This window comes from Protomyctophum parallelum (genome assembly GCF_964188405.1).
Source record: "Protomyctophum parallelum genome assembly, chromosome: 16".
Lineage (NCBI taxonomy): Eukaryota > Metazoa > Chordata > Actinopteri > Myctophiformes > Myctophidae > Protomyctophum > Protomyctophum parallelum.
In genome coordinates, this window is record NC_139711.1 from 6,639,097 (window position 1) to 6,651,734 (window position 12,638).

The following is a 12,638-nucleotide window of genomic DNA, read 5'->3' on the forward strand; positions in this document are numbered from 1 at the left end:
GTCACTGGCTGGGGAGTCACTGGGGGACACTGGCTGTGGGGTCACTGGGGGACACTGGGGGTCACTGGCTGGGGAGTCACTGGGGGTCACTGGCTGTGGGGTCACTGGGGGACACTGGCTGTGGGGTCACTGGCTGGGGAGTCACTGGGGGTCACTGGCTGGGGAGTCACTGGGGGACACTGGCTGTGGGGTCACTGGGGGACACTGGGGGACACTGGCTGTGGGGTCACTGGCTGGGGAGTCACTGGGGGTCACTGGCTGGGGAGTCACTGGGGGACACTGGCTGTGGGGTCACTGGGGGACACTGACTGGGGAGTCACTGGGGGGACACTGGCTGGGGCCAGTGGGGGGTCACTGGGGGACACTGGCTGAGGGTCACTGGGGACACTGGCTGGGGAGTCACTGGGGGGACACTGGCTGTGGGGTCACTGGGGGACACTGGCTGTGGGGTCACTGGGGGACACTGGCTGTGGGGTCACTGGAGGGACACTGACTGGGGAGTCACTGGGGGGACACTGGCTGGGGCCAGTGGGGGGTCACTGGGGGACACTGGCTGAGGGTCACTGGGGACACTGGCTGGGGAGTCACTGGGGGGACACTGGCTGGGGCCAGTGGGGGGTCACTGGGGGACACTGACTGGGGGGTCACTGGGGGGACACTGGCTGGGGAGTCACTGGGGGGACACTGGGGGACACTGGCTGGGGGGTCACTGGGGGGACACTGGCTGGGGGGTCACTGGGGGGACACTGGCTGGGGAGTCACTGGGGGACACTGGCTGGGGAGTCACTGGGGGACACTGGCGTCACTGGGGGTAATCAGGTTGTTACAGCTTTTGCCCTGTCTACCACATAGTGTAAACACAAACATTGTGTAAACACAAATATTGAACAAAAAAGTGAGGACGCAAATTGTGATTGGCAAGAATGAGATGATGTACAGTATGATGATAAGAGCGCCCCTCACTTCACCCTGGTGTGATTCTTTTGTTTAATCTTACTTACTTAAAGCTAATAAATCTACCACACATGGCTTTCTTACAATGTTAGTGTTAACAAGCACTAGTTTCTATCACACTTGAATAATCGCCTTTACTGCCAGCTTTACTTCCATTGTTATATAATCTGACATTACATAACAATGTAGATGATTAATGTTTGAGATTCAAAGAATGTATTGGTCACATGTGCATACTGTAGTGTACATATACGGTATGTGCAGTGAAAGGTAGGATCTCCCCGAGATCACAGATTGCCCAGTCGTATACGCAGTGGTGGAAAGTACTTTTACTTAGCAACTGTACTTAAGTACAATGTTGAGGTATTTGTACTTTACTTTCCAATTTCCAATCTTTTACTTCTACGCCATTACTGTACATCTCAGAGCCAAAATTTGTACTTTTACTGTACTACAATTATTTGGAAACTTTAGTTACTATAGTTACTTTGGAGATTTCAATTTTGATTAGAAAACATACATTAACCACTTCAACCCTATACATTTCGGACATTCACACACACACACACACACACACACACACACACACACACACACACACACACACACACACACACACACACACACACAGTTATTTATGTCCACATAATGAGAAGTACAGGAATACCTTGTACAAAGGACAAACACTGCCAGTTACAACGTGCATGGACGGCAAAGCATCGTTACATACAGTACAGCTGACATGACACAGGGCAGCAGACATAAATCATGGATAAACGAAACAACGCCTCCTCCAAATTGAGCGGCTTCCTATAATGGCTGAAACTGAAGATGTGGGACATGGTTTCAGTTATTTGTTCATGGCCATGATGGATACAGTGAGGAGCATGATTGCCTGGAAACCAGATGGAGAGATTAAGTTTAGAAGGTAAAACCTGTAATCTCGCTTTCAAAGTGAAAAAAAAACAATGCACTCATCAATGGCAACATTTAACACAGAGTGAGAGACAGAATGGTCCGCAGTAGGAAGACTGCAGTCTTTCCTTGTGATCTCAACTCAGTCCAATGTTGTCGCTGTCTTTGTTGTTGTGCCCATAGGAGGCGACATCGGGCATTAGTCAGTGGAATTTGATGCTCAGTTCCACACACAGTCATAGTCGCTCTGACAGAGATACTGGCCTGGGGTCAGATATAACATTCTCTGAGGCAGCCACCGCCTCAGAGTTAGACCCTACCCACTCCAGGGTAACGTCAGCCCAGCAGCACATGTCATTTAGGTCTGGCCAGTCCGACCACACACCAAAGCCAGGGGAGCGACTGTCCAGCTTTCCATTGGGTTTCCTCTTGAAGCCTAGGGAGCTATTTAGAGTATATATATGAATAGAGAAGGCACCCAGAGGAAATCTTGAGGCGAAATGGACATAGTGGCCGAATGAAGGTATTGCAGCCTGGCCCCAAACACATGAACGCGCTGTCCGTTGACTAACATTGTACACGTCCACGACGGACGACGCTCGTGCGCGTTCAACGGCAGCGCGTTCATGTGTTTGGGGCCACTCACCATTGCAATCCGTCCCAGAATGCACTCTGTTCCTACCAGGAAGGAGGAGTGAATCCGCCTCATGCGCTTTTGAGCAACTTAATGCAAGTGGATAGGAGGAGAACTCGGGTGTCTTCTCTATAGATATATAACTCTATGGGGAGCTAGAGTCCGAACCACTCGCCAGGGGGACCTTGCGTCTTGTTAGGTCCAAGAAAAAAGAACGAGCAAGCCTTCTCACATACTGGTCATCACTGTTCAGCATATTCAACAGATGGGAGAGACGCGAAGCAATATATAAACCCATTTAAAATTGGGGGACCCCAGACCACCCTCACCTTTACTGTGGAATATAATGTCACGTGTTGTGTGTGTGTTTAGGCCAGCCGCCAGTCCATTGTCTCACTAACTGTACAGTTTTAAATTGTCAGTCAAATCACGTAGTGACTTTCGTGGAACATGTACATTGGAGAATAAGTGTTGTACTTTGGCACACACACACACACACACACACACACACACACACACACACACACACACGACTGCCTGCCCTCAACCTCACCCGTCCGTCCCTCCCTGTTCATACATCATCCATCCCTGTTATGAGCTGTTTGTATCCATTAGTGTGTGTGTGTGTGTGTGTGTGTGTGTGTGTGTTTGTATCCATTAGTGAGTGAGTGAGTGAGTGAGTGAGTGAGTGAGTGAGTGAGTGAGTGAGTGAGTGTGTGAGCGTGTGTGCTTGCGTGTGTGTGTGTGTGTGTGTGTGCTGACTCACCGACTTAAGTGTATACTTATGTGTGTGCAATGCTCACACTAAACCTCCATGAGAACCAAATGTGTGGTTTGTCATATAGTGTCACCCACCGGCATAGGGTCCACTGGGCCACCCGGGCGAAAAAAGGGGAGCGAAAAAACAGGAAAAATAACAAGAGATAGCCTACATTGGCAGCGCTTCACCCCCTGTGCATGCACATTTCTGTTAGTAGTTAATAACCACAGCAAGCTGCCATTGTTTTAAATGGTCCCCCATTAGCAATTTGGCAAAACGTTCACACCTATCGCCGGAGTTGCACTGACCGCACCCATATGGGCAACCATGGGCACCACCTACTTTCTCAATCACAGCACAACACACACACACCCCCGCAGCAGAGAGAACATCCAGCCGTATTCACACACAGGACAAGAATAAATGACATCACATCCACGCATATAAATATTACACGTGCCCGGACCCTACAGCCTAATGTAACACATGATGCACATTCCTGTAGATATACATGAGCAGATCTATACGCGGCATTGTTCTAACACAGTAGCAGTAGCGCAATGCATTTTACCGTAACATTACAGGCCTTTATACTGCGTTGTGCATCCTTAGCCAGCCGAATCACTGCAAGCATGAACGTGATAAGAATCAAGTGACACCTCCTTTGTGATGGTATAATTGAATCTGGATGGCTAATAAGATTAGGAGAATCCTATTTGGAAAACACAGACCCCCTCCTCTTATTTAAGAAGAGGTTAACTTAATGCAGTAGAACCAATGCTCGGAGGGTTGGGGGTTGGGGAGGGGGGGGTAGCCTCTACCACTTACGGGGGGCTATAGGCGAGGGTGGGCTGGGAGAGGAAGTCCAATAACAGACAGCACTTCTCTTCTCCCCCTCTGGAACACGAGGAGGGTTTAAGGCTATATATTCACTGCTCGCTCTGTGCTCCACAGCTGCTCCATATCCCCTTTGTAAACAGCATTATTTTTTCTTGCATCGACTACCCACCACCGCTCCCTCCTCTTTTCATACAAACAGCCCCCCCCCCCCCCGCCAAACAGGCCAACAGTCCCGTCCCGTCCCCCCCCCCCCCCCCCCCGCCTGCATATCACATATAAATCACCCCCTTTCCCCCCCTCCCCTCCCGTCTCCTCTCCTCTCCTCCGTCTGAGACTGGGAAGGCTCACAGCACTCTTGCACAGAGGCTGCACAGTGATGGCCAGCGCCTAGCGCGGTAGACTTCAACCGCTTCTTCCCTCACAGACAGACTTCCCTTGACAGAGATCACTGCTGACAGTCAGCCACTCCGAAGAGATCAGTAGACAAAAGAGTGGTAGAGATAGAGAAGGGGAGGAAGAGAAAGGAAGGCACAGCGAGAAGGAAAGGGTGCAACTGTGGACTATATTCATCAGCCGGCAACCCCCGGAGAGAAAAAACACTTTTGCTGGGGAATCGGCGACATTTGCTTTCACCCCGTTGTCTATACAACTGTAGGACCTGCACAATGGAAGAGGACATGGATGAAGGCCAAAGTCAGAAAGGTGAGGGACACATATAGGGGTTTATTTCCATCATGTGTAGATGTGACTCGATGCTTTGTCTGCATGTGCGTCAGCCGTGCGCTCGCAAATGGAGCCTTTTTTTCTCATTATATATATTTTCCTGAATAGGATAGCAGCTGTTTGGAGTAATTCCTTTGTCCATTGAGTGTCAGCTCTCGACTGAAGAGCGTGTCCGTGTGTTTCGGTGGCTAGAGGGGTGTGAACTGCCTTGGGTGGGGGGGGGGGGGGCAGACATGTCTTTTGTGTTTGGGGGTTTCACGCTTGTCGCGGCAGCTGAGAGGGAAACACAAACCGAGCCCCGTTCTGTTCTCTCAGTGTTGCCGGGCCTTTGTGTCCAAACTCAGAGATGCCGTATACGTATACGTGCACTAATCGCACACGGCATCGTCCGTGCAGGCACCCTTGTGAGGTTTTGACGCAGGGGGAGCAAGGGGTTCTCTCTCTCTGTCGTTCAATCAATGGAGGGGAACTGTTTTCTTTGTGCGAAAGTGGGATGCCGTTTATGTGACACACACACACACACACACACACACACACACACACACACACACACACACACACACACACACACACACACACACACACACACACACACACACACACACACACACACACACACACACACACACACACACACACACACACGAGCTGCTGAGTGTGTCTGACGAGGGCTTCTCCACAGACGTGACGGATTGGTCATGTTTAGCAGCGCGGCAGTGTTTCATATCCAGTGTTCCATGATCGATAAGCATCCAACTCTCCTCCTTCATGCACCGTAGCCCTCTGCTTCCATCAGTCTGTGTGAGACAGGGCTTGTTTGTTCCTCTCTCTAACGCTCCCCTTCTTGCTCTCTCTCTCTCTCTCTCTCCTCTCCATCTCCCCTCATTTCTTTAAAGACCAGGCAGGCAGCCAGGGATGGAACAGTTGCCATGGCAGTGCCCGACTCCAGTCATTATCTATTCTCTTTTCTACAGCTCATGACATTTCAGTAGCATGAGCATAGTTCACCCTATTGAATGTGTGTGTGTGTGTGTGTGTGTGTGTATGTCTGCGTGCGTGCGTGCGTTCATGAGCGTGCGTCCGTGTGCTTGCGTGTGCAGAGAGATAAAGTTTGCACATGTGTGTGGGGTGCATGTTGAATACTCTAAGGAAGTACAGTACGCGTTTACTGTGTGTGTGTGTGTGTGTGTGTGTGTGTGCCATAACCCATGGACAATGATATAAGGAGAGCAGTTCTTGTGATTGCAGCCATAGACAAAGACATCGTTCCAATTGTGTGCCGTCTTCTACCTGTGGAACAATCAGCACCTGCTGCTGAACCCCTGACAGGGGATTCTGACTGAATAGCTCTCAGTCGCCATTACTAGGTGTGTTCACAACCCCCCTTCTCCCATTCAGGCACTAGATTTAGTCAGTCGAGGTTATGATGCTCAGCCAACTGAAAGAGGCTATCACACAAGCTGCACATGCATCTCTACAGCAAGTCCCCTCATTTAAAGCTTGATTTATACCTCGCTGCATGCACGCTGAAAATAGCTGCTCGTTGTGAGCTTGTAGATCTGCCATTTCTTTTGCGTGTGTACCGCTGTACGATGGAGTATATGAATTAAGCATTGGCTTGTTAAAATCAACATCCATAATTACTAAGTCGGGCACTCATTCCCTGGCTGTGATCTCCAGTGCTCCCCTCTGGCCCAAATATGGCTCTCTGGAAAATCTGTCATATCTGGAGGATATGATATCCATAAAATATGCAGCCATAGCAGCTGGCTCAGAGCGGTGGATTAATGGTGTGTTCATTAATGCACTTCTTGCGGTGAGTCGGCAGTTGGCACCATGATGATGAACTGCATTGGTATTTCACAGGAAAACAAGGATGTTACATTAATTTGTGACAAGCCTTATGAAATAATGAACAGCTCAAGGCTTTGTCTACAAAAAACTGTGCCCCCAAGCCAGATTTTAGAACATGTATATATTACCTAGTCTATGGTAATGCACTTGACTACAGACTACACCAATGTCTGACTGATACTCTTTTTGCACACTTGACCTATAAGATTTACCAACACTAGTATAGTAGTACTTGCATTAGCTATGCCTTGCATTAGCAGTTTGGTGGAGTGTGCCACACCAACATATAAATGCACATACACATTGTATGAGCGTGTGACAAATCAAATCTTTGGAAATGAAAAAGGTTGAGAAAACGTGTTTTAAACTCATGTCACCGTGTGTCCTTTCCTCTACTCTGCACAGCACTTTGTGATGAGAAACATCCTTGACTTGCAGCGGGCCTCTGTACCGCTCAGGTGACCCATTAATGCCATCACTAGATTTAGAGTCGCTTTAGTGCCATTAGATCATACGAGGTGGTAATTCGGCAGATTTATTTTGTTAATCTGCTGATGGAAGAGCAGTTAGGAGTAGATGGCATAGCCTGGGATAAATGAAGGCAGGACTTCTCGCTCAGAGGTTCTGTGGTCAGAGAACACATTGTAGAAGTGGGACACAGGTTCCCTCTCTAGTGGTTTCAACATGGAGGGAGAAAGATTACTGATCGCCCGCTATACTGTTGTACATAGTTAACTTTAGTCAAATAATCTCCAAAGGGAAAGTTAATCATCAGAAATCTTGACGAAAGACGAAAGGTGTTATTTCAGGCTTCCGGATTTGTAAAACCAGGCTACAACAATCATTGCTTTTATTATTTATTATTTGTAATGTATTATTATTTAAAAAAACAATATATCCCCTCCTATGTCCAGCTTTTGGTGTGTGTGTGTGTGTGTGTGTGTGTGTGTGTGTGTGTGTGTGTGTGTGTGTGTGTGTGTGTGTGTGTGTGTGTAAACAAAAACTTTGTCCTAACACAAACATTAGATGCCATTGACAATGAATGGACAATTTTTTGTGTTTGTGTAAACACAAACATTGTGTAACACAAGACGAAGGTGAGGACGTAAATTCTGATTGGCCGGAATGAGATGATGTATGATGATGTTTGTTCGATGTTAAGAGCGCCCCTCACTTCACACTTATTGTTAATGGCATTTAATGTTTGTGTTGGCACCGTTTGTTTCACATCAGCATTACATCACCTAATCAACATGTGTTAGACTTTTTCAAAAGAGAATTGTTCCAATTGCCTCTATATAGTGACAGTTTGTGTGTGATATGTCAGACATTGCGAGAAATAAAACGATAAGGTACTGTTATAGTGTGGTGTTGGAATTGCTCCTACTGGGATATCTCAACAGTGTGAGGTACCATCAGCATGGGAGGTCTCTCCGAGATGAGGTATTCTCACTGTCAGTGTGCTCCAATAAAGTAACTGGGATGTCTCTCCAATACCTCCCCTTTCAGCTCAGTGAATGGAGCACAGGATCACAGCTTTGGCTCTACTCTTGCTTGCGAAGAGGACGGGAATTTGTTCCCTCACTTTATATCCCTGTACTTGTTCAACAGTGCAATATCTGTGCTCATTTACTAAATGAATGTTTCCGGGGTCAAAAATTCCCAGTATGTTTGCATTGTGGTCTCTTGTTATTACAGTCTCAGTGAGGCGCTGCATGGGACCAGGCAGTGGAAGATAACCCTTATCTGAAAACTCTGGGCATTGAGCTAAGCAATACCAACAGCACTAAACCATTCATTTGTCCATGAGGCCAGTTTTAAAAGCCTGTAAATGTCACATATTGCTGTATTCTCTATACATGCCAATCTACAATCTTATGCAAATCATAAATCAGGCTGTAGTAGGATAGCGGAGGTTAGAGGGTTCTATCTGCTGTCGATAAATGGTAAAGGGTGCATTTACAGTATATAGCGCCTTTATCCAAGGCACTTTACAGAGATTGTGCATACCCATTCATACACCGATGGCGGAGGAAATCATGCAAGGCACCAACCTGCACATCGGGATAAATTAGGGGTTCAGCGTCTTGCTCAAGGACACTTCGACCCTAACTCTGAGGGAGAGAAAAAAGTCTCCAGGGGGCACATTGCTATAGTTCAGTCCAGGTGAGACACACACCAGGTGTGCTTTAGGATTTTGTGTCAAACAGAGTGCAATATACAACTATAGGCCTACAAAGGTTATTAATTACTTTTAATTTACTACTGTATAATGTATGCAATACATTAGGGACATTATATACTGTACCCTTTCATCCACGTTCAACATGCAGGCATGTTATTATAAGCAAAAATATATATATATTTTCCATAAGCTGACAACGTGTCATGATGCAACATGTGAGCTAGATAGCTATTTCCTCTATTTATTTATTTGTGGTTAAACTTTTTGAATACAGGTGTGCCTTAATTGAGATTTGAACTTGCCCTCTGGTGTGCCTGCTGTAGTCTATTACAATGTGCCTGCTGTAGTCCATTATGATGTAACAGACTCAAAATCTTTGTGCAATAGTGCAATGTGCATTGTGCAATAAATACACAAGCTCTTAAAAGTACTAATAGTTCACTAATACGTCTTTCCAGTGTTATAGTTGTTTTGTTTTTAAGCCGTCGTGTTGCTAGTGTCAACTGTGCTGTCAAAAGTCTCATTTTAAGGCATTTAAGTGAAACAAAGTGTGTCAAATGCTTATGTTTTTGTGACTTGTTTAATGTGATGTGACAGTTACATCACATTAAAAAAAGAGTTAAAGGACCACTTCACCACTTTTCAACCTATCTTCATATAATGTCCTAACTAATAATCATGAAAAAATTGCGCAATTCTTTTCTACTCGGTCTGTGTCTCATAGGAGGGCTGTGGGCAGTCCAGAAACCGTCTTCCAGTGACATCATCGATGGGGAATCCAAGCTAATAGAAACTGCAAGCTTTCTAGTCCTGAAAAGTTGCAACGCGAAAATGGAAGCCATCGTTCTCACGAAAATGAAAATATAAACATTTTTGTAAAATAAATCTTGTTTCAAAATAAATCTGCCTAATGATGATGTCACTGGAAGACGGTTTCTAAACTGCCCACAGCCCTCCTATGAGACACAGACTGAGTAGAACAAAATCGTGCCATTTTATCATGATTATTAGTGAGGACCTATTATATGAAGATAGGTTGAAAAGTGGTGAAGTGATCCTTTAAGGTGAACTAATAGTGCTTAAGTGCTTGTGTATTTATTGCACATTGCACTATACTAAGATTTTGAGTTCAGCAGCTTTATGAAGGCTGGAACAAACGATGGCTTCAAGTGGTTTGAGTTGCACTTTGGCACAGGTTGATTGATGGCAGAAGTTTGTATTCGGAGAATAGGGGATGTTAATGATAGTCTGTAATGATTTGTGTTGCTTGTTTCATGGCTGCCTGCTCATACAGGCTTTTGTATGGGCTTATAGTCTTTCCTCCCCATTACTGTTTTGTGCATTTTCTCAATCTCTATAAATATGTTGTTCTTGTGATAATGTACAGTTCAGTTTAATGATGACATCACTGGAAAGAAGAAAATGGAAATAGACAGGTAGTGGCTTTGCTAAAGTGGCGCTGATGTCAACGAGTGCACTAGCACCGGCTGTCTTCCTCGGCGAGGCTGTAGATAGAGGATTATGAGTCAGAGGCACCAGGTGGGCTCTGTTCATTTCAGCTGCTGGCCAAATAGCTGTGTGCACACTCTGAGCCAAAGGAGCCATCCGGGACTCGAACCAACGTCCTGCGGTACCACACGCTGAGCTGAGCTATAAACCTGCACTGACTGACAGTTTACACAGACTTTCCAGCTGGCTGAGTAATAATGAAGCCGTTCTGGGAGATGCGTTGAATTCTCTGTAATAATAAATATATTTTCTTGAATGATATGAAAGTTTCAGCATAGAGATATCAAAACAGTGAAACATAATTCACAAAAGTCCTCTCTCTGTTGCTTCTCATTTAACCTATTGCGTGATATTCACAAGTCTGACTTCCGTAAATAAAAAATACATAATGGAAATACATTGCAGAACATTTTGCCCAATTAATTAGGGACATTTACAGATTATGCCAAAACCGTTAATTCATATTGCCCAGGTCTGTAAGTAAAAGTCTGGTATTCAAAATGTACTTGAGTAAAAGTACAAAAGTATTGGCATCACAATGTACTTAAAGTACCAAAAGTAATAGCGTAATATATAAGTGCCTAAATTGTAATTGTAAATTGTAATAGTACACTACTCATTATGCAGAATGTCCCGTTTCATCAGTGTTCACAAGTGTGAGCTTGTACATCGGTTCTCAAATAATTGTAGTGGAGTAAAAAGTACAACATTTGCCTCTGAGATGTAGTGGAGTAGAAGTATTGAAAATTGAAAAGTACTACGTAGTTGTACTTAGTTACTTTACACCACTGCCATTAACGCCTCCGCCTCTGTTCAATCTGAATGGAAAAAAGACACCTGTTAGCATTTCCTGCGCCAAGAGGCCACTCTGCAAGTCATCGCCATGCCCCTTCTGCTTCAAGGGTTCCATCAAGGTATTAGCAAGGCATGCTGGGATAACAGGATGATCTCTATGATATTGGATAGTGTCTTATATACACACTAAAATCCAGTGGTAATTTAACCCTGGAAGTGCAAACATGTAGCAGACTCAGGGAAAACAGTGGTCTCAGGTTGACCTTCCCAATCTTAAAATCACATGAAATAATAAAAATCACACCCGTGTGAACTGAGTGGTGCAACTCCCCTCTCTACCCCCCCCCCCCCCCTCTCCTCTCTCTCTCATTAGCAGGCAACAGTGCAGCACTAATACTATCTCTCTCTCTCTCTGTTTCTGGCTCAACAGCGCCCCTACTGGTAGTCATACTGGTGCTCATGAACACATACATAGGCACATACATAGGTGAACCAACACAGGTGAACACGGACATTGCTGTTCCTTGGAGTGGTTGCACCACTCAACAAGCTGAATACCAGAATAAAGTGCTGAACAAAGTACTGCATACAAGTGCAAAGTGCTGAGTTTCAGCACAGCTACTACCCAACAGTTACATACAAGATAAACATCAATATAAAATAAAACTCTACGTGGTCAGGGTACAAAACCACAACCCTCTCTTCTGTCTCTCGCCTATTGTTCTGATCCTCATTCGACCCCCAGTCTACTGGGTGTTGAGGGAGTTCCTCCAATTGTTTATGCAGGGTTTTTCAGGGCTATATTAGTGCAATTACGTTTGAAGGTTTTCTCATTGTTCCGACTAGAATGACTCAGTGGCCAGAGTGAAGACTGAGGACACGGGGTAACAGGTGTTGAAAACATAATGTCAGACGAGGACATTCCAGGGGAGCTCTCTCTAGTCTCTACCCCATATGCCTCGTTTTATGTCGAGATAAATATTATAAATCAGGCTCTACAAAGGTCTCTCCAATGCTGAGAACCTCATAAATGCCATTGTACTATAAACCCTGCGTCTGCTTGGATTGGATTACAGTAATAGTCTCTCTTGTTGATAAACAACCACTGTTAAAGGCCGTGCTGACAGTTGGCACTGTACATGCATCAGTCTCATATTTACTATAATAGTCTGCACATAATATATCCAGTCACAGATTCATTGGGGATGGATGTACAACATTCATTCACTGGTGATAGATTGTGAAAGGTCCCTGCACACTGCTGTCTTTTTCACATTTTTAGCTGCATTTCTTCCCAGTTCTTCCTGAAAAAAGCATCCAGTCTGCAAGGCCCTTTAAACTATTTACAGAATATATAGAATATAATAATGAGTCAGTCTATTTTATTCATTTAAAAATATATATCTTATTCTTATCTCTCTACTCTTTCCACTCATTTTCTGGGTTTTCCACTGACAATAATGTTCTTG

At 45.3% G+C, this 12,638-nt stretch overlaps 1 protein-coding gene across 1 annotated transcript in view; it reads left to right on the top strand.

Annotated features, from left to right (window-relative positions):
* The first annotated feature begins 4,467 nt into the window (after positions 1 to 4,467).
* The window catches only part of gpm6aa (glycoprotein M6Aa), a 36,132-nt gene continuing 27,961 nt past the window's right edge, over positions 4,468 to 12,638 (top strand). The window contains exon 1 of the mRNA XM_083785284.1: positions 4,468 to 4,805. Coding sequence (XP_083641410.1) covers positions 4,769 to 4,805 — 37 coding nt within the window. The 5' untranslated portion in view covers positions 4,468 to 4,768. The remainder of the gene's footprint in view (positions 4,806 to 12,638) is intronic.